The sequence below is a fragment of the Mustela erminea genome, chromosome 9, assembly GCF_009829155.1.
Source record: "Mustela erminea isolate mMusErm1 chromosome 9, mMusErm1.Pri, whole genome shotgun sequence".
Lineage (NCBI taxonomy): Eukaryota > Metazoa > Chordata > Mammalia > Carnivora > Mustelidae > Mustela > Mustela erminea.
Window position 1 is genome coordinate 53,768,782 of NC_045622.1, and position 26,573 is coordinate 53,795,354.

General features: G+C 39.6%; 2 protein-coding genes across 2 annotated transcripts; one reads left to right on the top strand and one right to left on the bottom strand.

Moving 5' to 3' along the window:
* Nucleotides 1-291: 291 nt before the first annotated feature.
* On the bottom strand, nt 292-3,265 carry GVQW3 (GVQW motif containing 3). Its single transcript, XM_032360533.1, is given in 2 exon segments — nt 292-2,709; nt 2,711-3,265. Coding segments are annotated over 2 exon segments (654 nt in total). The 5' UTR covers nt 3,239-3,265; the 3' UTR covers nt 292-2,583.
* An 829-nt stretch (nt 3,266-4,094) lies between these two features.
* On the top strand, nt 4,095-26,370 carry THAP12 (THAP domain containing 12). The gene is made up of 5 exons (XM_032360532.1): nt 4,095-4,330; nt 13,903-14,023; nt 17,414-17,521; nt 21,817-21,853; nt 24,077-26,370. The coding sequence occupies exons 1-5, from the start codon at nt 4,242-4,244 to the stop codon at nt 26,008-26,010; spliced, it is 2,289 nt and encodes a 762-aa protein (XP_032216423.1). The 5' UTR covers nt 4,095-4,241; the 3' UTR covers nt 26,011-26,370.
* The last annotated feature ends 203 nt before the right edge of the window (nt 26,371-26,573 follow it).

Sequence of the window (26,573 nt, forward strand, 5' to 3'; positions counted from 1 at the left end):
TCTGGGGATAATCATAGGAGCTTATGCTTTGGCCTGGGGCTTAGTGTTTCTGGGCAGCCATGTATGGATAGTTTGCTGTGTGATGAGTGTTCTGGCAGAAATTTTACTTCCCCAAATCTGAGCCATCTTAGGGGCTATTATAATTTTTTTTTAAAGATTTTATTTATTTATTTTTTGGAGACAGTGAAAGCGAGAGAGTGAGTCTGAGCTGGGGCGAGAGGCAGAAGGAGAGGGACAAGCGGACTCTCCACTGAGCACGGAGCCAGATGTGGGGCTTGATCCCAGAATCCTGAAATCACAACCTGAGGGGAAAGCAGAGACTTAACCAACTGAGCCACCCAGGCACCCCAGGTCTATTATCATTTCACTGAATATTTCCTGGGAAGCCTTGCAAACGGGTAATTGGTTTAGGGAGAGCCATAGTTCGACCTAACTAGTACACAGCACATGATCTAAAGTAAACAATTAAGTCCTTTTCATTCTAGATACTAGTAACATTTTGAACTCACATTCTTGATTACCTGCTTCTGGTTGCTGTGTCCAAACCCTGTCTGGGCCAGCAATGCTTCTCGTACCCTATGCTCCAGCATGGTCTTGGTCCAGCATCTTTGGAAGGCTCACTCCAGCCCTGTTCACAGAACAGGAATAAGTCCAGAAATAAGTTCTCTCAGGTTGGAGATAAGGCCTTGAAATACTGTTGTAGGATCCTGGCCCTGGCCAAGGAGCATACAATTTTCCAACAATTACCACTGAGCCTACCAAGGATTAATGTGAGGTTCAGCCACCAAGTTGCAATAGCCAGCTATGGGGGCTTTGTTCCAGAAGTGCAGGGTCCCTGGTTGCAAGTGCTTGTGGGGAACCAGGGCCTCACCTGATGTGGAAGATGTAATGGTCCTGAAATGGAATGCCTACAAATGGCTAAGCATGTAGAAATCTATAAGCTGTTGTTTGGTTTAAGAGTTCTTTTGCACAAGACCTTTTATTTGTGGGATAAGGTCTAGGTTTCAGAGCACTTCAAAACTGACAGGTATTAGTAGGAAATGTCATTTTTTGGAGAAGATAGAGACGGTGAAAGAATAGAACTAAACATAACTATTTTGAATAAATAAGTGTTGGGCTTCTATCAAGCAATATGTTTTAGTAACTTACTAGTTAAATGATAGGGACTGTTACCCATAAAAATCCTTAGGTAAAACAAAGACATTGGCTAATCCTGTGAAATGCTCTAACCATCCCTTCACTGCACTTTGTCAGATATTTCTGAGATGTATCCAGTCTATAGGAAGCCACTTGGGAAAAGTTCCATTCCATAAATCCTTGCGGACAGGCAGAAAGAGATAAAAAAAAAAAATTAAACTTGCAGAACTTTTTCGGGGGGCGGGCGTGGTTGATGGGAAAACTAGATAATCAAGTAAGTGAGTTATTATAAACCTATCCACAGATGCAGGGGAAGCAATTTATAAACTTATGGCATAGTTAGGGCGGAGGAGAGGAAGCAAATTATCCAAAATTGTTCATCTTGTACAATAAACACCATTACCTTCCTCCAGACTTTGCTATTTCAGCCAACAGTGCCATCACTTTCATACCAATGCCGGTTCAAAGAGTCAGGCAATTCCACCTGCTTTGGGAAGCTTTCCCTAATTTCCTAGCCTCCTGTCTCACCCTTCTTTATGGATCCAGTCAGGAATCATCTCATCTGGATGTCCACCCAGCCAGCCCTTGATGATTTTGTTTTATACCTTCACAGTGTCAATGCCCAGCAGCGTTCTAAAAACTGCATGTGCTCCAAAGCCACCTGATAGTGGTAGGCATTAGTTACTAAAAACAGGCCGCTGTGTGGAAATCAGCACATAGGCAGCAGACTCCCTTAAGTCAAGGTCTAGAGTATCACCTTGTCTTCTCCTCACACACTGCGGCCTGGGACTAAGTCCACTGGCTTCTATTTTCTGGGACCAAATCCTCCCCTTCCAGCAGAGGGGATACACAAATGAGTGGGGGGGGTCCAGAGCACAGGACTCATGAAACGAATCCAGCTTTTCTGTAAGAGACAGGTGTGTGAGAAAGTGAGTATAGGTGGCCAACCCCTGAGTACTGAGTGGTTGCCACTGAGTTATTTGGGCTGGATATGCCCTTAGCAACGCTCACTAAGTCAGCATGCCACTACCTTCTGTACCATACCTCAGGTCCTGCCTGTGAAGCAGGCTGGGACTGTAGGCCTTCTTTTGAGGTCCTCCCATAATATGCCTTCATGGGCAGAGAAGGACTCCAGGAGGTCCTGTTCCCACCTTTCAGGTATGATCCCCTAAGGCAGAATGTTGAGAACACAGGAACACAACAGCCACAACAAGCTAAGGCCTGGGCAGTGAGGAGATCCAAACTTTAACAAGCAAAAGACATCAAGAAACAAGCAAGTACCATAGATCAACAGGCAAAGTTCCTCAAAACCAGAAGACCGCCCAGTAGTCCAACAAGGGTAACTAAGACGGTGGTAACATGTGGGAAAGAGTGATAAAGACTGAAAATGGATGAGCAGCAAATGAAGGTGCCTAACTGTGAGGCAGCTTTCTAGCTCAGGCTCAGCTACCTCACATTCCTTTTACCATGGGGTGACCAGTCCTGAGCTGCCCTGGTGGGAAGGCTTGTTGATGATGAAGCCTGCAGAAGCTGGTTGGCAGGGTAGTGGTTTGGGGGATGGGATACAGGCAGAGAGAGGTATCTTCCCACCAGCTTCACACTCGAGATGAGTCCGCGTTTCAGAACTTATCTTTTTCCTTACACACAAGCTATTTTTATTTTTCCTCATTTCCTTTGAAAGATCAGACTGAAAGTCAAATCTCTGAGGTTTGGGTTCATCCTTCAAAATACCTGATACAACTTTTGCAGATATTTTCCTCATATTTAAGTTCTCTTTCAAAATGAGTCTAACGGTTTCTTTATCTAAATTTAACTCTTCCGCCATCATCCTCACGGTCAACCGCCTGTTTGAACAAACCAAGTCCTTGACCTTCTGGATATTTTCATCCGTCCGGTGGGTGACTGGACGACCACTTCGGGCGTCATCTCGGACATCTTCCCGCCCTTCTTTAAACCTTTTGTGCCAGTCGAAAACTCGGGCCCTTGACATGACTTCATCTCCATAAGCTTCTTTTAAAAGGTGGTGGGTCTCACTTGCGGACTTGTTCAATTTCACGCAGAATTTTATACTAATCCTTTGTTCTAGATAGCGGTCACTCATTCTGGCACTTAAACAGCACACGAAAGTGAAAAGACCACAGCTGTAAGGGGAAGAGAGCGGAACCAATCTTTATAGGGCTCCAAGTGGAATCATGTCGCTCGTAACGATCCTCCAGAAGCCTCACCAGGGAAAAGTAACTGCTTCTCTTGAGTTTTCGTCCCTCAGCTTCCGGTTGAGGCGGGGAAACCCGTCCTGAAAAGCTAACAGGGCTTAAGATTAGCTGCAAAACTGGGGAAAATGAAATCTCCTACACGTCTCCGTTCAACTTGTGCACGCAGGTCTGCGGAAAGTGGGCAAATCAGTCAACAAGGTCTTTCGATTCCGCGGCCCTTCAGCGTCTATGGCGATTTCTGCAATAGAGACCTAAGTGGTGGCAACGTAAGCAAGCAAGGAGAGATATAACGTGCAAGCTCGCCGCCCCAGGTCTGCGGAAACCCCCGCACGCCAAACCTACCGACGGTAGCCGGGGCTCGCCAGCTCTAGAGTCCCGGGTGACATGCCCGCATGCGCAAAGCCATCGCCTGGCGGGGTAGGTTGTGCGCATGCGCACTGCGGCAGCCCGCGCCAGGCCTCGCCTGCACCTCGCCACACCCGGGCCGGCGCGCTTCTTTGCGCGTGCCCGCCGGCGGAGAAGTCGGCGGAAAGGAGGGGGCGGGGGAGGAAGGCTGAAGGAAGAGAGGGCACCCCCGGGCGCCAGGGTGCATTGTGGGAAGGAGGCGGCAGCGTCCCGGGCGGGCGGGAGGTGCACCAGCGGCAGCGGCGGCGGCGGCGGTAAATCCTCCCGGCCACTCACAGCACTGTGGAGCCGCGTCCCCAGCCCGGCCTCGGACCGCGGCGCCCCTCCTGCCCCTCGCGGCTTCTCGCCCGCCGCCCCTCCCCCCGGCGCGCAGGCCTTGCCGAGCCGGCCGGCCGGCCTGGCTCCCCTCCCCGGCCCCGACGGGCGGGCGGGCTGCCCTGAGGAGGCGGGGAGGGGAGGGCTGGGCCGGCCGGCGGGTGGGCTACGATGCCGAACTTCTGCGCTGCCCCCAACTGCACGAGGAAGAGCACGCAGTCGGACCTGGCCTTCTTCAGGTTCCCGCGGGATCCGGCCAGGTAAGCGGCGGGCGCGGAGCCGGCGGCCCGGGCCCACCTTCGCGGGGCGCGCTGCGCGTTGCCAACCGCCGGCTCCGGGGCTGGGTGGGGAGTGGGCCATGGTCGTCGACCCCAGCCTCGGCCGCAGGTGGGGAACGGGCCAGGAGCAGCGGGCCGGCGGGCGCCCGGGGACCTGGGAGCACGTGCGCCTGCGGGGGCTCGGCGCGGCAGGCACCACCCGAAGGAAGAGGCTACTGGGGCCGCGCGCAGGCGGGATGAGCGGGGTTCTCGCCCTGGTTAGGTTGCTTGGGTGACCTCAGGCAGGTCGCTTTTCGCTCTAGGCTTTAGTTTCCTTAGCTGTCAAAAGAGGGACTTGGATTTTATAGTTGGGGTCACCAGGGCCCGCCCTTCTCCTTGCCATTATCCCCGAGAGCAGTGTTTCTTTTTGGAGTCCGGTCACCTTCTTTGATCTTGTCAGGTCACAATTATTTCCTCCGGCGGATTTGATCCTGTTTCAAATTCTGGCTCTGACCGTTACTCATTGTCTCATTTGGTTATCCTGGGGATGGTTAACCCTGGGGATAAGGGAGGGTAGGGTTGGGGGGCGGGGTACGCCTGTGGGCGTGGGAATGGGTATTGAAATGTCTTGCTTTAGGTAACTCACTTTCTGACTTATATTTAAAGAATGATGGAGAAGGGACTGTGAAAATCTGAAGAATTTTCCTTGGCCTCTCTTCTTGATTCGTTCATTTCGAACCAACACTTAACTGTGTGCCCAGCACTAGTTTTAGGTGTTGGAAATTCAGATGTGAGTGAGACAGTGTTGCTGCCTGCAGAAACCTCACAGTCTGTTAAGGAGACAGATATAGAAGAAGGCGATTAAAATACAGCATTCTATTTATTAGTTCCAAAAATATTTATTGAAGGCCTACTATGTGGTAGGCTTTGCTCTGAGCACTGGAAGTGTACAGATGAACTAATCAGAGCCCCTGCTCTCTTGAAGTTGACATTCCAGTGGAGGAAAATAGACAAATAAATATGTATGTACAGTATGTCGTATGGTGATAAATACTTTGAAGAAAGGACAAATGTTGGGGCATAGAATAAGGAGTAGCAGAGGAGGCACAATTGTTATTTTAAAATAGGTGATCAGAGAAGGCCTCACTAAGAAGGTGAATTTGAGGAAAGACCAGAAGTAGCTGAGCAGGCCAGCTATGGAGATATCTAGGGGAAGAGCATTCTGGTCTGTGGAAACAGTAAATGCAAAGTTAGGGCATGCATGTAACAGGTACAGCCAAAAGTCCATGGACAGTAGAGCTGGTTTAAGGAAGGAGAGAGAGGGAAAAAAATGAGACCAGTGAAGTGTGTGTTTGTATGGAAGGGGCAAATTGTGTGAGACATTATAGGCAATGTAAAGCACTATGGTCTTTATTCTGATTGAGACAGGAAGTCCTCCAAGGGTTTAGAGAAGGGAGACTATACTTTAAAGATTTTATTTATTTATTAGAGAGAGAGATCACAAGTAGGCAGAGAGAGAGAAAAAGGAACAGGCTGCCAGCTGAGCAGAGAGCCAGATGCGGGACTCGATCCCAGGACTCTGGGTCATGACCTGAGCCGAAGGCAGAGGCTTTAACCCACTGAACCACCCAGACGCTGGAGACTATATTTTAAATAGGATTACTGGCTGCTTGTTAGACTGTAGGGAAGCAAAGGTGAGAGCAGGAAGACCAGGTTAAAGGCAATTGCAATAATTCAGGTTAGTAGAGGAGGAGGTGGTAAACTGCTGGCATTTGAGACAGATTTTGAAGGTGAAGCCAACAGGATTTGTTAATGGTTTAGATGTAGGTTGTAAGAGAAAAAGGGAAGTCAAGAATAATCCTAAGATTTTTTTAACATAAGTATTTACTGAGCTATGGAAGTCTGGGGGGAACAGGTTTGGTGGAGACATTCAAAGTTTGGTCTAGGACATGTGAAGTTTGAAGAGCTTAATAAATGTTTAAGAATATCCAGAAATGAACTTAAATGGCCCATAGTTAGATCAGTAACCTAAATATTTTAGAGCTAAAACCATAAAAAGATAGTCTGGAATTTAGAGACTTTCAGACTAGATACTGTAAATATGGGTGTTCTCAGTTTATAGAGGGTATTTAATGTCATGCTTCGGGGTAAGTAAAGTGGAATGGGTCTGAGAATTGAGCCCTGGGGCATTCCTGGTGTTTAAAGTTCAGGGTGGTGAGGATGAACTACTTTGGAAGACTGAGGAATATCTAGATGTTGGGTTCCAAGGGAACAGAGAAGGGGAATATCTGAATCTGACTGGGCCTTACCCCATTAAGCATTATTTTCCTTTTACCCAAATTTTAGCCGAAGGGCAATCTTGAGAGTATATTTCACTTTCATTTTAAGGGCAACATTAGTTGATTCTGGACCACAGGTAATTTGTGTCTGTATACTGTAGCAAATGCTCTTTTCATTACACTCCTTAGAGGGGAGGGAGTATGATCTATAGGAGTGTACAGTCTCAAATTTGGAAGGAATTTTTAGATCTAGTGCATTCTATCTCCTTTGAGAATCTAACATAAGGACCTTACTTGAGAAAAGACAGAGACACAATTTTGCATTCCACTGTCAAGGTATTTATGGACCCTTTAGGGCCCTGTGCATTCCTTACAGGTGGGCCTTTGCTGAAACACCTTCAAGGACTGTTCTCTGCTTTGTGAAGGGATGCTTCAAGATTTTGGACACCTTTAGCTATTGTTTCTTCCTTGTATTGAGTGGGAATACGCCTCCCTATAATTTATGCTTTGGAGGTCCTAGTTATGTTCCTACAGTCACACTGAGCAAATCTGTGCCATTTTCTATGTCAGACTGCTTTGAATATTTCGAGACTAAATTAAGAACTTTTCTTAATTTTTTAAAAACATTTTTATTGAGATAAAATTCACATACCATACAGTTCACCCATTTAAAATGTGTATTAAATGCATTTTAATATACGTTATACAGTATTAATGTATATTGTTTAATATACATTATTTTTAAACATTTTATTAAGATATATAACATAAAATTTGTCATTTTAACCATTTTTAAGGGTATAATTCAGTGGCATTAATTACATTCACAGTGTTGTGCAGCCATTACCACTACCCATTTATGATAGTATTTTTAGGGTTATTAATTATAATTAGTTTTTTTTTTTTTTCTGTAAATGAGTTGTAGGGAAGGTTGATAAAAGGTGACATTGCCAACCTGTCCTTGAAAAGTTAGCTAATATTGTTAACTAAAGGGGCGCCTGGGTGGCTCAGTGGGTTAAGCTGCTGCCTTCGGCTCAGGTCATGATCTCAGGGTCCTGGGATCGAGTCCCGCATCGGGCTCTCTGCTCAGCAGGGAGCCTGCTTCCTCCTCTCTCTCTCTCTCTGCCTACTTGTGATCTCTCTCTGTCAAATAAATAAATAAAATCTTAAAAAAATATTGTTAACTAAAAATATAGTATATTTAATGTTATTAAATAGTATATTTCTTTTTGTTTTATTTGTAAATTTCGTGGATGCTTTTATAAAGAGCTATTTGAAGTAATTTAAAATTCAAAAGTGTAGTTAATAAAGGGCACAGTGCAGAATTTCCCAAATTACAGTACCTTTTATTGGTTCAGAAAAAGTGGCATTAATGGGCTTTTTATTTTTTTATTTTAATTTTAGTGTTTTTTTAATTGAAGCATAGTTGACAATGTTCAGCATTAGTTTCAGATGTACAGTGTAGTGATTCTGTAAGTCTATACATTATGCAGTTTCACCACAAGTGTAGCTACCACCTGTCCCCATATAGTCCTGTTATAGTAATCCTGACTGTATTCCCTATGCTGTGCCTTTTATCCCCATTACATATTCTTTCTTTTTTTTTTAAACTATAAAATAATTGAATTGACTTACTTTAGGACAATGGTAGAGAGATCATAGATTACCTAAAATTAAAGTTAAAAGAAAAAAAAAAAACCTGCCTAAAACTGGATCACCCAAGGATGGCTTGATTAATGCCAAGGCTTGGCAGGAACCTAGGAGCAGCTCATAGTAGAGCTCATACCCAGATGAGGTGAAGGTACAAGTAAAGCTAATGAACTGCTCCTATTAGAGCGAGTTGGGCAACTGAATCCCTCTTCTTCCTTCTCAGGCAATTAGTTTTAACTCACCCCTAAGGTGGTGAGGTCTTCCAAGGTTCTTTTGGCAATAATCAAAGTAAATTGAAAATTGATGTACTCTGCCTTGTAAAATGCAAAACCGTGGTTTTTTTGGGCACTCATGAGGGTCCCCCAAGACTTTCAAGGAGTCCACAGGGTAAAAACTGACATTATTTGCCTTTTTCATGCTCATTCTTTCAGGAGTGTGCGCTGAAGTTTCTGAGGAGGTCCATAACATGGTAACATCATTGCTCTGAAAAGTTGTCTGTTATATTTTCTAAAATTTCCTAAGTATGATTATACAGGTGCCAGTGTATGGTAGACATTTTCTCAAAAATGAATAGAAGCCTGCCACTTCAAGGGAAACAATGGGCATTCAAGCAAAAATTAGAATTTTGGAAAATTTAAATGCACCACTTTGAGCTTGACAACTCTCTAAGACTCTTCTGTTGAGATTGATGGTGATATTGAAAAACGTGATTTTTAAAATAAATTGTATAAGGGTGGTTTGCATAACTGGCTGAACTGATATTTTCCAAATTGGTCAGTTCATAATTTCACAAAGATATGCACAGATAAAAGCCCTATTCAGGGGCGCCTGGGTGGCTCAGTGGGTTAAAGCCTCTGCCTTCGGCTGAGGTCATGATCCCAGAGTCTTGGGATCTAGCCCTGGCATCACGGGCTCTCTGCTCAGCAGGGAGCCTGCTTCCCTTCCTCTCTCTGTTCCTGCCTCTCTGCCTACTTGTGATATCTGTCTGTCAAATAAATAATAAATAAAATCTTAAAAAAATAAAACCCTATTCAAAGTATAAGATACACCAAGAGATTTCAGTGTAATAGAGTGAGAAATTTCATTGGTCTGGTGTCAGATTACATATCACAACTCATCTTTAAGAAACTACCACTTGTGGAGTTTTTGTGTAGTATTAAAGAATATCCATAGTAATGTGGGTAAGAGAGGAATATTTTAATTACCTTTTTAACTACATAGCAGTGTGAGGCCAGATTTTCTTTATATACTTTAACCCAAATCACATATGGCAACAGATAAAATACAAATGCAGATGTGAGAATCTAGCATTAAAGAGATTTGCGAAGATGGAAAACAGTGCCACTTTTCATAAAATTATTTTTTTGTTTTGGAAAATGCAGTTATTTTTCATTAAAATACTACCTATATTAACATATAATGGGATTGCAAGTTTTAATGAATTAATAACTATCTTTAAAGTGTATTTGGTTTTATAGATGATAAATATTGATATAGTGATAAATATAAACAAAAGCTCTTTGGGTCCTCAATAAGAGGGTAAAAAGACTGTGAAGTTTGAGAATCATATCTATAAAATATCTTAAAGTGTTTTCATATCTCATTTAATCCTCCAACAAATGCTGTGAGTTGTAATGATATTACTTCTTACAGAATACTTAATATTCTATGTGCCAGGCAGTGTTCTATGTATTTTATGTACATTATTTCATTTAATCCTTGCAATAGGTTTTGAGATAGTCGCTGCTTTTCAGATGACCAAAGGAGGCACAGAGAAATTAAGTAATGTGTTCAAAGTTCCACAGAAACATCTGAGACCCCAAGAATATAATAAAATATGTAATATTACTGAAACCTATTTGACCATGAAACTTTTTTTATTTTAATGGAACAGTTGACTAGAGTTTCTTAAAATATGTTTTGGAAATGCTGCAAGTAGGAGACCATCAAAGGGAAAAATACACAAAAAGGCTGAATGATACTGAAAGGGTGATTAAAATGAGGATAGAGAGTGACCATTGGATTTGGCAGGATTGAAATAATTCATACACTTGAGCAATTTCCGTGGAAAAGAGAAGAAGTAGAACCCTCCTTGGAATTGATTGAGGAAAAAATGTGAGACAAAGTGGAGACTGTGAAAATGGGCTCTAGTTTTGCTTTGCAGAAGATCCAGGTTAATGGAATTTTTTAGATGGGAGATACTAGGGCACGTTTATACTGATGGTAATAATATTGATAAGTATGTTGAGAGACCATATACAGAGAGAAAGGGGAGTGCTTCCTAAGTGTGCGTATACATAGTTCTACATATATGTATACACACCTGAATCAGGAAAAGTTTCCTTCAAGAAATGATATTTGAGGGGCACCTGGGTGATTCAGTCTTTTAAGTGTCTGCCTTCAGCTGAGGTCATTGATCCCAGGGTCCTGGGGTTGAGACCTGTGAGTACCATGTTGGGTTCCCTGCTCAGTGGGGAGTCTGCTTCTCTTTGCCCAACTTGTGTTCTCCCATGTGTGTGCTCGCTCTCTCTTTTTCTATCTCTCTCTCTCATAAATAAAATCTTAAAAAATAAAAAACAAAAACGTTTACTCTGCAGTGTGGAGAAAGGGTTAGGGAAAGGCAAAAGACCAGTTTGGAAGTTACATGGATTCAGAGAATCATTTCACCCTGCTAAGGGAAAAGGCTACAGAGTCTGGGAGTACAGGGCGCAGAATAATGAGAGGGAGAGCTAGGAAAGGGGAGACAATGGTCAATTTGAGAGATAATTATGTATATTCTTAAAAGCATTTAAGTATATATACACACATGTGTGTATACATACATGTACATACATATGTAAAAAGCTTATCATGTAATTTTTATGACTTTATTGATATAAAATGTATATATGCAAGACCATCACAAATCATAAGTGTTGCATGGCTTATTGGATTTTCAGGGTGACCTGTCCATGAAGCTTTCGCTCAGATTTAGAAAAAAAAAAGTCTATTACTAATATCCCAAACTCCCACTCCCTCAAGGCTTTCTCAGTCATTATGCCACTATCCCTAGTGAGAGTCATTGACCTACTGGATACAATCAGATAAGTTGGTTATTGAGAATGAGGGACAGAGTGAGGGAATCTTCTTTGATACATGACATACATAGAAAAGATTATAAAGTCAGTAGTCTAGAACTTGATGAATTTTTGTAAAATGAATACCCAGGTAATGTTTGAGATATAGAACATATTTCCACCCAGAAAAGCCCATTAGAGATCCAGTGCCCCCCCCTTTTTAAAAAAAGATTTTATTTATTTATTTGACAGAGACCGTGAGAGCAAGAACACAAGCAGGGGGAGTGGAAGAGGGAGAAGCAGGCTTCCTACCAAGCATGGAGCCCGATGTGGGGCTCTATCCCAGGACCCTGGGATCATAACCTGAGCGGAAGGCAGAGGAAGGCAGACACTTAACGACTGAGCCACCCAGGCGCTCCTGGTGCCCAAAGTTTTTATTGCAAGGTAGTCACACAGACACTCTCTGTCAAGGGTATATTAAAATTCTAGAGTCCCAGAAGGAAGGCAGATGTTCAGTATAAAAATATTGTTAAAAAAAATAAATCATGTTGTTTCCACAGTCCTAAATACAATGAGCCACCTTACCAGTTAGGGAAAGTTTTATGTCAGTGTAGGGAACTATTTATTAACCAAATTTCTTCCAGGCACCAGCCAAAAGGCTGTCTTTACGAGCGGGCCTTTCCTAAGGATAGCAATCTCAGATCTCCTATATTAATTAACTTTTTTCTGCATAATCACCATAGATGAGTTTTGCATATTTTTTTATGACATCTAATTTCTCTCTCTCTCTCTTTTTTTTTTTTTTAAGTTTATTTAGGTAATCTCTATACCCAACATGGGGCTTGAACTCATAAATCAATTTGAGGGGAATTGATACCTTTAGAATTCCATATACCAATCCATGAACTTGTATATCCCTCATTGAAGTTATTTAAAATCTTTTTCAGTTAGAGGGTCTTGCACATCTGTCACTAGATTTACTTCTAGGTATTGATATGGCAGACACAGATGTAGCTATTCCGGCTATCTGCCCGACCTATCCTTGACTGAATCTGAATGCTTGTCGTTTCAGGATAATCTGTCTCAACTTAGTTCAGAGATAATACAGACAGTAGTATTCTGTATGGAAGGTCTTCAGAGATCTAAGAATTAAAAAACAAACAGCTGTAGCAGTTTGGCAAATTATTTTTTAGTGAGGCAGTTTCTGTGCTAAATATTTAGATGTTGAAACATGAAATGTTTATGAAATCATATTGTACAACCGTGTAAAAATATTAAAATATGGACATCTTAGGTATCATTACTGTGCAGTAACACTTCTTGGCTGAATGAAATGCTGTGCAATTTAGGTGTGGTTTTAGTTTCAGTTAGATAATCAACATTTCACTATGGTTTTACATATTGAGAGTAGAGGGAATTAAGTGTCAGAGTGTGTATGTGTGGAGGGGTGAGCTGTAATATTAAGACATAATATACTATAATGTGATTATAAAATAAACCATGTTTTCAAAATTTTTTTTAAGATTTTATTTATTTATTTGACAGAGAGAGACACAGCGAGAGAGGGAACACAAGCAGGGAGAGTGGGAGAGGGAGAAGCAGGCTCCCTGCCAAGCAGGGAGCCATGCTGGGCTTGATCCCAGGACTCTGGGATCATGACCTGACTTGAAGGCAGACACTTAATGACTGAGCCACCCAGGCCCCCCATGTTTTCAAATTTGTGACTATGACAGCATTTTTATTCCTAGAAACTTGAGGAATGAAGGAAAGAAAGATTAGTTGTGAGCTTTAGCAAATTACTTAACATTTCTATGCCTTCATTTCTTCATCTACATACAGGGTATAATGTACCCCTTTTGTAAAGGACTTAAAACAGTGTCTGGCTTATAGCAAGTGCTTAGTGTGCATTGTAATCATTGTTGTTGTCATTATTATTTGTTTTTCTGCAGATTTGTAAACACCAAAAGGGCATGGACTTTGTCTTGTTCACTATCTTCAACACCTTCTGTGTACTAGATTGTGTAGAATCCCTGTAGTCATGAAGCTTGCCAATCTAGTCTTGTACATATTGTAGAGAATAAATCATGTTCATAATAAGGCAAATAAACATAGGCCATCATGCTCCTGGAAGAAATTCTAAATGATTTATAGAACATCTATTTGCTAATTTTTTGCAATGACAGTGTTGTTTCTTATCCTTGTTTAAGTTGAAATCCTGAGGGAAATGTTAGGCCATTGGTTCTTGTGGTTGTGCAAGTTTTTGGTTGAACTGCTGATAATTAAGTCCTCTCTGGTGCAAGGATGTCCTGGGAATTGAAAGGCTCAGATTTAAGTTCTAGTTTTACTGCTGATTTTGTACAGGATTCTGAGCAAGTTACTTCTTAAGCTTGTCTATAATTGAATGTACTAAATGATTTCTAAGGTTTCTTTTAGCTCTCATTTTGTTATCAGTCAGCTTCTCCAAATTATGTTCTGCAGAGAAAGGGGAGCAGGAATCCCTTGTCTATAATATATCTTTGCCTTATAGCTGAATGCTGAAATATAAACATTGAACTCATATTTCATAATTGTATTTTGGTTTTATTTATAGATGCCAGAAGTGGGTGGAGAATTGTAGGAGAGCAGACTTAGAAGATAAAACGCCTGATCAACTAAATAAACATTATCGATTATGTGCCAAACACTTTGAGACCTCTATGATCTGTAGAACTGTAAGTAATAGAAGGGCTTGAGTTGTTTGTTTTCTCTCTCTCTCTCTCTCTCTCTCTCTCACTCAGTATCCGGTTGAAAATATAAATTTTTATTAATGTTGGGGTATATCCTTGCACCCCACCTCTTTTTTTAAAGTCAAAGACAATTTCGGAGCTGATTGGTATCTATTGTGTTCTTTAAAACCTGAGATTTTTTTTAACCCCACCTGTTTCTGATGCCCCATTCCTACTCACCAGAGGTTGCCACTTTTACTTTGCTTATGCAGCCTTCACAAAATTTTTGGTAATTATTAAAGTGTATGTTTAAGGTAGAGTTTGTGTTTTTACTTGGAGCATCTTCTCCATAGCTTTTTTTTATGAGTGAAATCTTCATTGAGAAATGGAGCTTTTGTTTTTTTTTTTTCATATGTACTGTTAGAACCCACCCTTATTTTTTATGTTCAAGTTACAATAAGAAGCAAATTACATATTTAATGTGAAAAATTTTTCCATCAGTATTTCTCAATTTCATATCAAGACCCAGATCTCTCATCCTTAATAGTGTTAACTATGTGAATTTGGCTATGTCACTTTCCCTTTCTGGGCCCCAAAATCTAATAAGGAGATTAAACCACATAATTCCTGAGATTTTAACATTTTTAACCCTCTGTGATTCTGTTGTTGCTATGAATTATTAGAGACACAAATAGGGCAGATTTGATTGAAATGAAGCAGACTTGAAACACTTTAAAAACTAGTTAGGAAGACAGTTTTGTTAAATAATATATTCTTGTTAGGTATAACTAATGTATCATCTCAGATATTGGGATAGACATAAACTTGATTTGAAGATACACTATATATTGTTGCGTAGCAATTTATTTTGATATTTTTTTCAGATACATTTTGCAGAGGCATCAGAAAACTAAAGAATGATTGGGTTATTTTATTTCTCAAAATTAATTGAAGCAGATACTTGTGAAGTCATTGGGAGGTGAGCCAATTCCGGTTCAACAGTTTAATCACAAATATTTGAGGGATATTTTTGCCTTGCTTTGTTAAGAGGGTAATAATGATCAACCAAAATAAGGGATTTCATATGTTTAAAAGGCAAACCATTTTTATGTTCTTGACATTAAGTAAAAATATCCCAAATTATTATTTTAAATATACAAGCCATATGCATTTTTATTTTAGTAATAAATATGGTCTCTTTATTAGACAATTCCAGTGAGATTAATGTGAGAAATGTAAAATTAATAGTTCACCCATATTGTTTAGTCAGAGCATAGACCATAAAGATGAGCTATTTTTGCTTTTTAAATTTCCACATGATTCTTCAGTCTTAAATAAGTTAATGCAAGTACAAGAAGAAGTTCTTTCTACACATGTAGAAGAAGATACTGCTATTAAAAACTGGCTTATATGGCATAGATATCCAAATGTTTGAGGTTTGGTTTGATTAATTTGGCATTGAAGGTTTCATCACTAAACATTCATGGCTACTTCAACCAAAGCCAAATATTATCTTTAATGCTAGAGTAAGAGCATTGCTTTATGCTCAAACCTTAGTTCAGCAGTTAAAGATTAAATCTTGATAATGAGTTAAAACTGTCATGCACATAAATTGAATATACCTCTTTTTTGCATGTAAACTTTTAAGTCAGTATTTATAAAAAGTAATGTGTTTTTAATTCATGTTGTTTTTTGGTCTGTAATATCTTTGCTTTATAGCAAATTAATTTGATGTAAATTTAAGAAATGCATTAGGAATGTTTTTTCCCTCCTCTCCTTATTTAATAATTGGTAAGATATCAAGAGTTGACTGTGTATGTTTGTATGTTGTGACATGTTTGCTAAGCAGGAAAGGTGAAATGTTTGGGGTATGGTATAGTTTCTGCTCCCTTCAGTGATTGTGTCCCTCATCAATCCGATTCAAAATTCCTGGTAGACTCAGGATAATTGACCCAGCACTAGAAGTTGAGTACCATTAAGAAATAGATTTAAAAAAAAAAAAAAAAGGCTTTCTTCTTTGTGTTTTCCATGAGGCATGGGGTTGAAATGGAAAATATTGACTCTGAATAGAAGTACTTCCCAAATGTGTTTAACACTCTTTAGATAAAACCGGAGATAGGGTGTTCCCTTTAGTGATGTATTTTTTTCTTCATATCATCCTAACTTTACTTCCCTTGGTGAAAGAAAAAATACAATTGTTATTTTTCTTTGGCATATACTTTGAACATGCTTTAATAGTTAGCTTTGAAATAATCACTGCTCCCAAGAAAGCTTTTTGAAAAGAAGAGTATGTGTCTTTATCAGTGCAGACCTGTGAAGAAATTAAAGGCACTGTTTTTTTAGACTAGACTGCAGTTATTCATCTGTTACTCTTCCTGTTAATAAGCTTCTTGTCCCTACCTGACCTCTGGGTTGGCTGTTGAAGACTGTCAACATCCAGGTTATAGCCAGGTTGGATTAGGTTAACAGGAATTAGAATAGAGAATAGTCATCCTCCAGTGATAAGAATGTTAGAATTAGAAATTTAGAAATACCTAGTGTAGTGTTTGCAAAATCCAATTATATATATCATAGTTATGATTGACTTCAAGTGGCATATGAGTCAATTTTTATTTTAGGAGTTTCACGTATGTGTTAAAAATATACGTAGCTCATCAAAATCATTATTTTATAGTTTGTATTGCCTAAGACAATGCTAACTTTAAAAATGAGTGGATTATGTAAAAGTGCAGATGATGGAATGCAAGCCTTATCATTAGTATGTGAATAATTTCTTTTTAGGAAATATTGGTCTAGTTTAATACTCTATTTTATTCAGAAGAGGAAACTGAGGTCCAGAAAGGGAAAGTATTTGACCAGGATCTTACAGTGAGTAACTGGTAGAATTTGGACTAGTTCTTGGGTCTCCTGGGTCTGACCCAGTCCAATATTATTTCACTATACCTTGATGCTTTTCAGTAATAGTAGTGAAAGTGGAGTGAACATCAGGTAAAGAAGGAAAAAATTGCTAAGAATATACAAAGGATAGATTGAGAAACTTTTGTTCCTGCTATAGATTTGGTGGGCTCATGGAAGGGTAGAATAGATGAAGTCCCTGGGAGGATGAATTAGAAGTATATATGCAAGATGCAAATACATTTAATTTTTTTATGCATACCATCAGTTCCGTTCTTTTTTTTTTTTTTTTTTTTTTAAATAGTAAGATTGCCAGAAGGGCAGATGCAAAAAGAGTTAGAAATAATAAGCTCTTCTGGACTCACATTGTCATTCTACAAGTCTCTGCACTTTAGAGCTGGAGTTGAAGGAGGACTGGGGAAGTCATTAACGTAGCATTTTCTTTATGTGTAATACATTCTTACAGACTGTCTCTGAGTTAACATTATTTTTCTTTTTCAGAGTCCTTATAGGACAGTTCTTCGAGATAATGCAATACCAACAATATTTGATCTTACCAGTCATTTGAACAATCCACATAGTAGACACAGAAAACGAATAAAAGAATTGGTATGTCAATGTAGTTTTGGCTTTCCCATGCCCCATAATATTATGAAGTCAAATATAGATGCATTCATGTTAAAATTGAACCCGTTAGTCTTTATTTCAAAGGTAGCACGGTAAGTGAGTACTGTGGTTATTGAAGTAGCATGGATGTGAGACAGTTAGTTTAATACTTAAATTGGGAAGTCTTTTTCAAATTTAGCCTTTTCAAATTTAGCCTGTTGGTACTCATTGCCTTGGGCCAAAATATGCTGTCAATTACAGACCACTAGCACATTCCCTTCCTGGGGGCGGGGGAGTGGGGGAAACACTACCTTTTCTTTTATAGTAAGGAAGGTGGAGCTGGGGTGTATTTCCAGAATTCAGTACAAAGGGATAAAGAAAGGGAAGGTATAAAAGTTAAGACGTAGGGGGTGGGGGGGGTGCCCGGGTGGCTCAGTTGGTTAAGCGTCTATCTTTGGCTCAGGTCCTGATCCCAGGGTCCTGGGATTGAGTCCTGTATCCGGTTCCCTGCTTAGCGGGGCATTTGCTTCTCCCTGTGCCTCTGCCTGCCTCTCCCCCCCGCCATGAATAAATAAATGAAATCTTCAAAAAAGAATAAAAATTTAAAAAGTAAAAGTTAAGACATGGATACTTATGTAGAGGTTCTGTCACTATTAAGTACTGACAGAGTTAGAAAAAGCTTTTAAATCTCTGTATATGGCATCATTTATGCATGTTTTTATATTCCTTTGATACCCTTTTTTTTTTTTTAAGATTTTCTTTATTTGACAGAGAGAGAGATCACAAATAGGTAGAGAGACAGACAGAGAAAGAGATGAGGAGAAGCAGGCTCCCTGCTGAGTAGAGAGCCCAATGCGGGACTCGATCCCAGGCCCCTGGGATCATGACCTGAGCCGAAGGCAGAGGCTTAACCCACTGAGCCACCCAGGCGCCCCTCCTTTGATACCCTTTAGTTCTAATGCTTGAAACCTATCTGGTTTTTTTTTTCGTTGACATTAGGTGAACAACATTAAATTACTGAGACTCCTCAGTCCATGACTTTCTGTCTTTGTTGCCACTGGCGAGACCCTTATTTTATTTTTTCTTCCTCCTTCCGGTATTACCATTCTCATTTCCTGTCTTTTTGGTATCCATGCTAGTGTATTTAATATTTGTCATTTCATTCTGCCTTCTGTGTGCTTTTTAAAAGACACATTTATCTAATATTCCTCATTTTTTCTGTTTCTGTGTTTACCTTTCATATTTATATCTTTCATTGATTTGGAGTTTGTATGTCTTTATTACCATAGCTTTATAATATATCTTGCTTTCAAATACAGTGATTTCTTAACTCTTCTTTTTCAAAATTGTCTTAGCTGTTTGTGGACCTTTATCCCTCCAGATGAATTTGAGAATTCTTTTTGTCAGGTTATAGAAATTGTATGGGGATTTTCATCATGAATGCTTTGAATTACCATCTTGGCAGTATTAATTAGTCCTGTCTATAAACAGAAAAAAACAGCTATCAAGTAATAGCAGTTATTGACAAAACTAAATACTAGTTCTTTGAAAACACTATTAGAATACTTTAGGGGCACCTGGATGGTTCAGTTGGTTAAGCCTCTTTTTGGCTCAGGTCATGATTTTAGGGTCCTGGGATTGAGCCCTGATTCGGGCTCCCTGCTCAGTGAGGAGTCTGCGTTTCCTTCTACCCCCTCCCACCTGCTCTGGCTCTGGCTTGTGCATTCTCAGATAAATAAATAAAATCTTTAAAATAAATTAAAAATTTTAAAAATACTTTTAGGAGTACACAAAGTAAAAAAATTAGAAAAAACTCAGGGTTTTTGGCTGCAGTTCTTTAAAAGAGAACAATATGTACATTCTTCCTTAAATTACTTCCTAAATACACTATGGTTATTTTTGGTATAGATTATGTATTCTGGTTGAGATTGTTTATAGCAATTTTGAAGACCCCTTTTTACTAATCCTAATAATCCACCAAGTTTTCTGTGTGACTGATTGTATGTCATCCTCCAGATTTGCCTCTTCTTCCTATCCTCATAATTAAAATTTTTCTGTTGCCTGTGTTACTGTTGAGTCCAGACCCTTAAGAGTGCTGTATTGAACAATCCCAGGAATATCGCAGCTGGTACATTTGTGGCATTAAATGTGCCACTTGTTGTTGATATTGTTAAATAATTTTTATGAAGTTAAGGGAATTCCTTTTATTCCCTTTTTGTCCTCATGTTCAGAATTTTTATCATACCTTGTTGAACTTAGCAAAAGATTTCACTGCATCTGTTGAGTAGAAAAGTTCACGATTTTTTTTTAAAGCAGTGAACAACGTGATGGATTTTCTAATGTTGAACCATTTTTGCATTCCTGGGATGAACTGTAATTGATTGCAGTATATCTCTCTTCATTTGTTTGATTTAGTTACTTAATGTTTTATTTAGGATTTTGCATTTATAATTTTAAGTGTTGTCCTCTGATTTTCATGTTTTGTGCTCCTCTTACCCAGTTATGATGTTAAGGCTCTATTAGCCTTATAAAATTAGTTGTTAGGTTTCCTTTTTTTCCTCTTAATTTTTCTAGAGAAACTTAATGTAAGGTGTATATATATATACTGTCTGCTCTTGAAAGTTAAACCATAAAACAGAGGGCTTGGGGTAGGTGAGGGAATATTTTGATTGCCATTTTGATTTATTTATTGGTTTTCTCTTCTTGTGTTTCATTTGTTCTCAGGAGTTTATGAACTGCAGCTAGGATTTTGGAATGCTTGTTTTTTTCTGAACCTAAGATTATTTTAATAGTCTGCATAAAAATAGTGGTTAGTTTTATCAATGATATCCGCACTTGTGAGCTATTTTATTGGTTTCTTCTTGATTTGAGGGATTTACTTTTTAGCTCTTTTTCTGGCTTCTTGAATGTTTAGTTCATATTTATGTATATTCAAGCTGTAAATGTCTTAAGTGTGTTTTAGTTGTATCCCACAATTTTAGACATGTAGTGCTTTCATTGATTAGCCAGAAGTGTTTTGTAAATTCTCCTATTCCATTAACATAGGATTATTTTTGTCTTTGGTTTACAGGGTTTATTTTTTTTAAACCTTACTGTAATTTTTATCTGGAGTGTTATAATTAAATGATACAGAAGAGGATATGTACAGTCTGTGAAATACTGATTCTTTCTAGTTTTTGCATCTGTTAAAGCTATTGAAGTCTGATGCCAGCCTGATTCTTGCTCCTTTTTAGATGATCTGCTTTTCTCCCTCAGAGTCTTTAGTTTTTTTTCCTTATATTTGACATTTTGAATTTTTGCTAAACAGGGTCTCGATGGTTTTTTTAATTATCTGGATTTACATCTTTAAGTTCTGAGAAGTCCTCAGTTTTTATTTCTTCCTACATTTCTTTCTTTCTATTTATTTATTTGTTTTTCTGGGACTTCCCTTAGATGAACACTGACACTCCACAACAGTCCTCCACATCAGCATTCTTCTTAGTAATATGTACCAGGGGTGAGATGCTCAGCAGCTTTCCCATCCTATAGCTATCATTTCTCCATATTCTATCCCTTGGGAACCTCAGATACCTTATTGCAGACATAGTCTTCCAGATCTGCCTGCCATCTTTGCAGTTGCAACTCACAGGTTAATGAGGGAATGTTCCAGATTGGCTAGCCTGTTGACATTTCTTGTTAGCAGTATAATGTTTCCATGCTGCCTAGCAGGTACCCTGCTAACTCTAGCTGCCACTGGTACTACTGTTTGTCTGCCCAAGAATAGTAATGGGGTGGTTTGTGATTTCAGCATTATGGGGGGTTAGGGGGAGAGAAAAGGACACAACTGGGAAGTCCTTCCTCGGTCTACCCCTGTATGTATGTGCCACTTGCACTCTGTGCTGTGTGCATCCATTTCTCTTCCATTCTGCGCTGTGTTACTCTCTCCTTCCCAGGGATTGTTCGGATTGGATTGAGTAGGGAACATGATTTGTGACCCTTTGGAATGCCCATCCTGTACTTTCATGCCTTTTATTAGCCAGCAAACACTTGTAACTCAAAGTTATGATGATATAAATATAAAGTAAGTTAAACAATGTATTCTTTCCCCTCTAGTATTTTATGATGAGCTTGGAGTCATTAGTAAATTACACTTCTGGTTTTTCTGTCATCTCTGTTTGAAGGATGTTTTCCTATAAGGAATTTATGCTCTTGAAGGAATTAAATTTGAGTCAAGATATGCTTTTTACTTATGAGTCTATAGTGATGTGCTAGAGTTCAGTTTTCTTAAAGGTGTTGTTTTCTTTTTTCTTGTCATTTAGAGTGAAGATGAAATCAGGACACTGAAACAGAAAAAAAGTAAGTGATAGTGTTAATGACTCAACTTTTGAATGTCTTTTAAAAAGGCCTTGACCTGGTAAGGACAAATAATTATGTTTTATGTCTAAAACCTGCTGTGAGAATGATGTAAGTGTGTGGTAGGCATTTCCCATGGTCTGGAATTGTCTGTGAGACTAAAGTGTTAGCTTAGTTTCTTGATTGAGTGCTTTTGTGCCATACATTTTGCCTTCTCCCCACTAGGGCTGTGCTCTTGGTGTGGTAGGAGTGGCAGACACACAGTCAGAATGTCCCAGAATAGGGAAGGAGAGGCAGCAGGAAGGACAAGAGCAGAATCTGCGTCTACCCAATGTGTGGTGCATAATAAGTTCTTTCTCTTTTTTTTTTTTTTTCCTTAAAGATTTTATTTATTTATCCAACAGAGAGAGAGAGAGAGCACAAGCAGGTAGAGCGACAGGCAGAGGCAGAGGGAGAAGCAGGCTCCCCACTGAGCAGGGAGACCGATACCAGGACTCTGGGATCATGACCTGAGCGAAAGGCAGATGCCTAACAACTGAGCCACCCAGGCGCCCTCATGATAAGTTCTTGATACATTTTTAAGGAGTAAATGCTATGGGAACACTTAACCTAATAGAGAATGGGAGTCAGAAGCCTTTCTGCAGGGTACTGATAGATGATCTCTGTCACCAAAAAATGAGGACCAGAAGTTGTTTCCGTTCTTGTCAGTGATTGCTATTATTCCTCCTTTCTCTGTCTCCTCCTACTACTGTGTTGCTGTTACTATTAATATAAGTCTTTATGTGTACTGTGTACCCAGTCTTTATTCTACGTGCTTTTCTTTTTTTTTTTTTTTTTTTTTTTTTTTTTTTTTTTTTTTTTTAAAGATTTTATTTATTTATTTGACAGAGAGAAATCACAAGTAGGCAGAGAGGCAGGCAGAGAGAGAGGAAGGGAAGCAGGCCCCCTGCTGAGCAGAGAGCCCGATGTGGGACTCGATCCCAGGACCCTGGAATCATGACCTGAGCCGAAGGCAGCGGCTCAACCCACTGAGCCACCCAGGCGTCCCTCTACGTGCTTTTCTTAATTGACTTAATTCTCACAGTAGTCCTGGGGAGAGGAGACCTAGAGTCAGGCAAAGGAGTGAAGAATATTCTTTTTTTTTTTTAATTTTTTTTAAAAGATTGTATTTCTTTATTTGACAGACAGAGATCATAATTAGGCAGAGAGAGAGGAGGAAGCGGGTTCCCCGTGGAGCAGAGAGCCCGATAGGGGGCTCAATCCCAAGACCCTGAGATCATGACCTGAGCCGAAGGCCTCTGCCTTTAAACCACTGAGCCACCCAGGCGCCCCAGGAGTGAAGAATATTCTATACAGAAGTAGAGTGGCTTGAAACTGGGTGCCAGATTTGGGCGATTATACTCATTTTGTTGTTGGAGCTTCTAATGTCCCATGATGTTCAATCAGAAAATGAGCCTAGGTGGGACCACAGGGTCCAGGACTTGCAAGGTTATATGTATGACAGTGGGCAGGGCACTCACCTCAGAGCCTCGGTTTTCCTATCCAAATCCAAAGATACTTCCAGTAGTCTAATATTAGCCTTAAAAATGGCCTGAATATAAAATAAATAAATAAATAAAGTTTAAAAAATTGCCTGAATATACTTTATGTTTTATTGGCTTGTATCACTCTCCTCTTCCATATAAAAATGTAGCTTAATTTCATAGAAGCTGCATCAGCCTGGATCTTGGAGCCACACAGGCTTGGATTTGAATTTTATCTCCATCCTTCTAACCATATCGTGACCTTGGGCAGTTATTTACTTTCCTCATTTATCAAATGGTGTTGATAGCACCTGCCTGTAGAAGGAATAAAGTGATACATATAAAATGCCAACACAGTGCCTCAGTAAATACTAGTTCTCTTTCTTTTCTTTTTTCTGAGGGCACAGACTGTTAGAGCTCTGTATATATTTTGTGTCACATGCCTTGTTAAGTTTATAAGAAATCATTTCTCTCTTACAGCATTTACTGTAGGATTAAAATATATCTGTAATACGGTTTTTGTCTCCTCTAGAGTGTGCCTTATTGTAATCTCTGTACTCTAGTTTGTGGTCCAGTAGGTGCCTTGTGAATGTTGAATGGATGAGTTTGTGTATTTTAAGTATTTAACCAGTCAAAAACACAATTTGTTGTTTGTATGGTTCCTCCTGAGCCTTTTTATAAAATTAATTTTTTTTTTTTCCAGTTGATGAAACTTCTGAACAGGTACCAAAACATAAAGAAATAAACAACAGCAACGCTCAGAATCCTAGTGCAGAAGAAGGGGGTGAGGAACAGGATGAAGATATTTTACCTTTAACCCTTGAAGAGAAAGAAAACAAAGAATACTTAAAATCTCTGTTTGAAATTTTGATTCTTATGGGAAAACAAAACATACCTCTGGATGGGCATGAAACTGATGAAATTCCAGAGGGTCTCTTTACTCCTGATAACTTTCAAGCGCTGCTGGAGTGCCGGATAAATTCTGGTGAAGAGGTTCTGAGAAAGCGCTTTGAGACAACAGCAGTTAACACATTGTTCTGCTCAAAAACACAGCAGAAACAGATGCTAGAGATCTGTGAGAGCTGCATTCGGGAAGAAACTCTCAGGGAAGTGAGAGACTCGCACTTCTTTTCCATCATCACTGATGACGTAGTGGACATAGCAGGAGAAGAACACTTGCCTGTGTTGGTGAGGTTTGTTGATGAATCTCATAACCTGAGAGAGGAATTTGTGGGCTTCTTGCCTTATGAAGCTGATGCAGAAATTTTGGCTGTGAAATTTCACACTACGATAACTGAGAAGTGGGGGTTAAACATGGAGTATTGTCGTGGACAGGCTTACATTGTGTCCAGTGGATTTTCTTCCAAAATGAAAGTTGTTGCTTCTAGACTTTTAGAGAAATATCCCCAGGCTGTCTACACACTTTGCTCTTCCTGTGCCTTAAATATGTGGCTGGCAAAATCAGTGCCTGTTGTGGGAGTGTCTGTTGCGTTAGGAACAATTGAGGAAGTTTGTTCTTTCTTCCATCGATCTCCACAACTGCTTTTGGAGCTTGACAATGTAATTTCTGTCCTCTTTCAGAACAATGAGGAAAAGGGTAAAGAACTGAAGGAGATCTGCCATTCTCAGTGGACAGGCAGGCATGATGCTTTTGAAATTTTAGTGGACCTCCTACAAGCACTTGTTTTATGTTTAGATGGTATAAATAGTGATACAAATATTAGGTGGAATAACTATATAGCTGGTCGAGCTTTTGTACTCTGCAGTGCAGTAACAGATTTTGATTTCATCGTTACCATTGTTGTTCTTAAAAATGTTCTATCTTTTACAAGAGCCTTTGGGAAAAATCTCCAAGGGCAGACCTCTGATGTCTTCTTTGCAGCCAGTAGCTTGACTGCAGTGCTGCATTCACTAAATGAAGTGATGGAAAATATTGAAGTTTATCATGAATTTTGGTTTGAAGAAGCCACAAATTTGGCAACTAAACTTGATATTCAGATGAAACTCCCCGGGAAATTCCGCAGAGCCCAGCAAGGTAACCTGGAATCTCAGCTCACCTCTGAGAGTTACTATAAGGAAACTCTAAGTGTTCCAACAGTGGAACACATTATTCAGGAACTGAAAGATATATTCTCAGAACAGCACCTCAAAGCTCTTAAATGCTTATCTCTTGTACCCTCTGTCATGGGACAGCTCAAATTTAACACATCAGAGGAACACCATGCTGACATGTACAGAAGTGACTTGCCCAATCCTGACACACTCTCAGCTGAGCTGCATTGCTGGAGAATCAAATGGAAACACAGAGGGAAAGATATAGAGCTTCCATCTACCATTTATGAAGCCCTCCATCTACCAGACATCAAGTTTTTTCCCAATGTTTATGCATTGCTGAAAGTCCTGTGTATTCTTCCTGTGATGAAGGTTGAGAATGAACGCTATGAAAATGGACGAAAGCGTCTCAAAGCATACCTGAGGAACACTTTGACAGACCAACGGTCAAGTAACTTGGCTTTGCTTAACATAAATTTTGACATAAAACATGATCTCGATTTAATGGTGGACACATATATCAAACTCTATACAACTAGGTCAGAGCTTCCTACAGATAACTCAGAAACCATTGAAAATACCTAAGAAACGTTTAAAGTAGGCTTTCTCTTATGTTTGATATTTGGAAAAATCTGTAAGAAATTTGAAAACATCTTACAGAAAAGCTGTCAGGTGTATGTAGGCCACTTAATCACTGAATATCTTGACGTATTGACCTCTCATTGAGTATATTAGCCGTTGATAATCTGCCTATTTAAATGGCCCCTGTTTAAACTCTCATGCTTTGGAGACATACCTGTTCTTCCAGAAGATAGCATTGAATGTGCCACATTACACTTCTGTGGGATTTCTGCTAGTGGCACTTGGGAATTGTTTTAGTTAAGTCATTTTAGACATAACATTTATTATCACTGGATCCAATTGTTGGGTATTGAGTTATCACCTTTTAGAAGATAAAGATTTTGAAGAGGTATGGGGGAAGGGATACATTTTAGAAAATGTTACAAGAAGCTCATGAGTGACCCTTGAGTAGTAGGAGTGTTAGTATGTTAAAATCTGTAATGGACAGTTCAGGGAGTTACCAGACAGAAACACATGAGCTTGCCAAGCAACTATTGCAGTAGAGATTTTGTCTTTATCAAATGAAC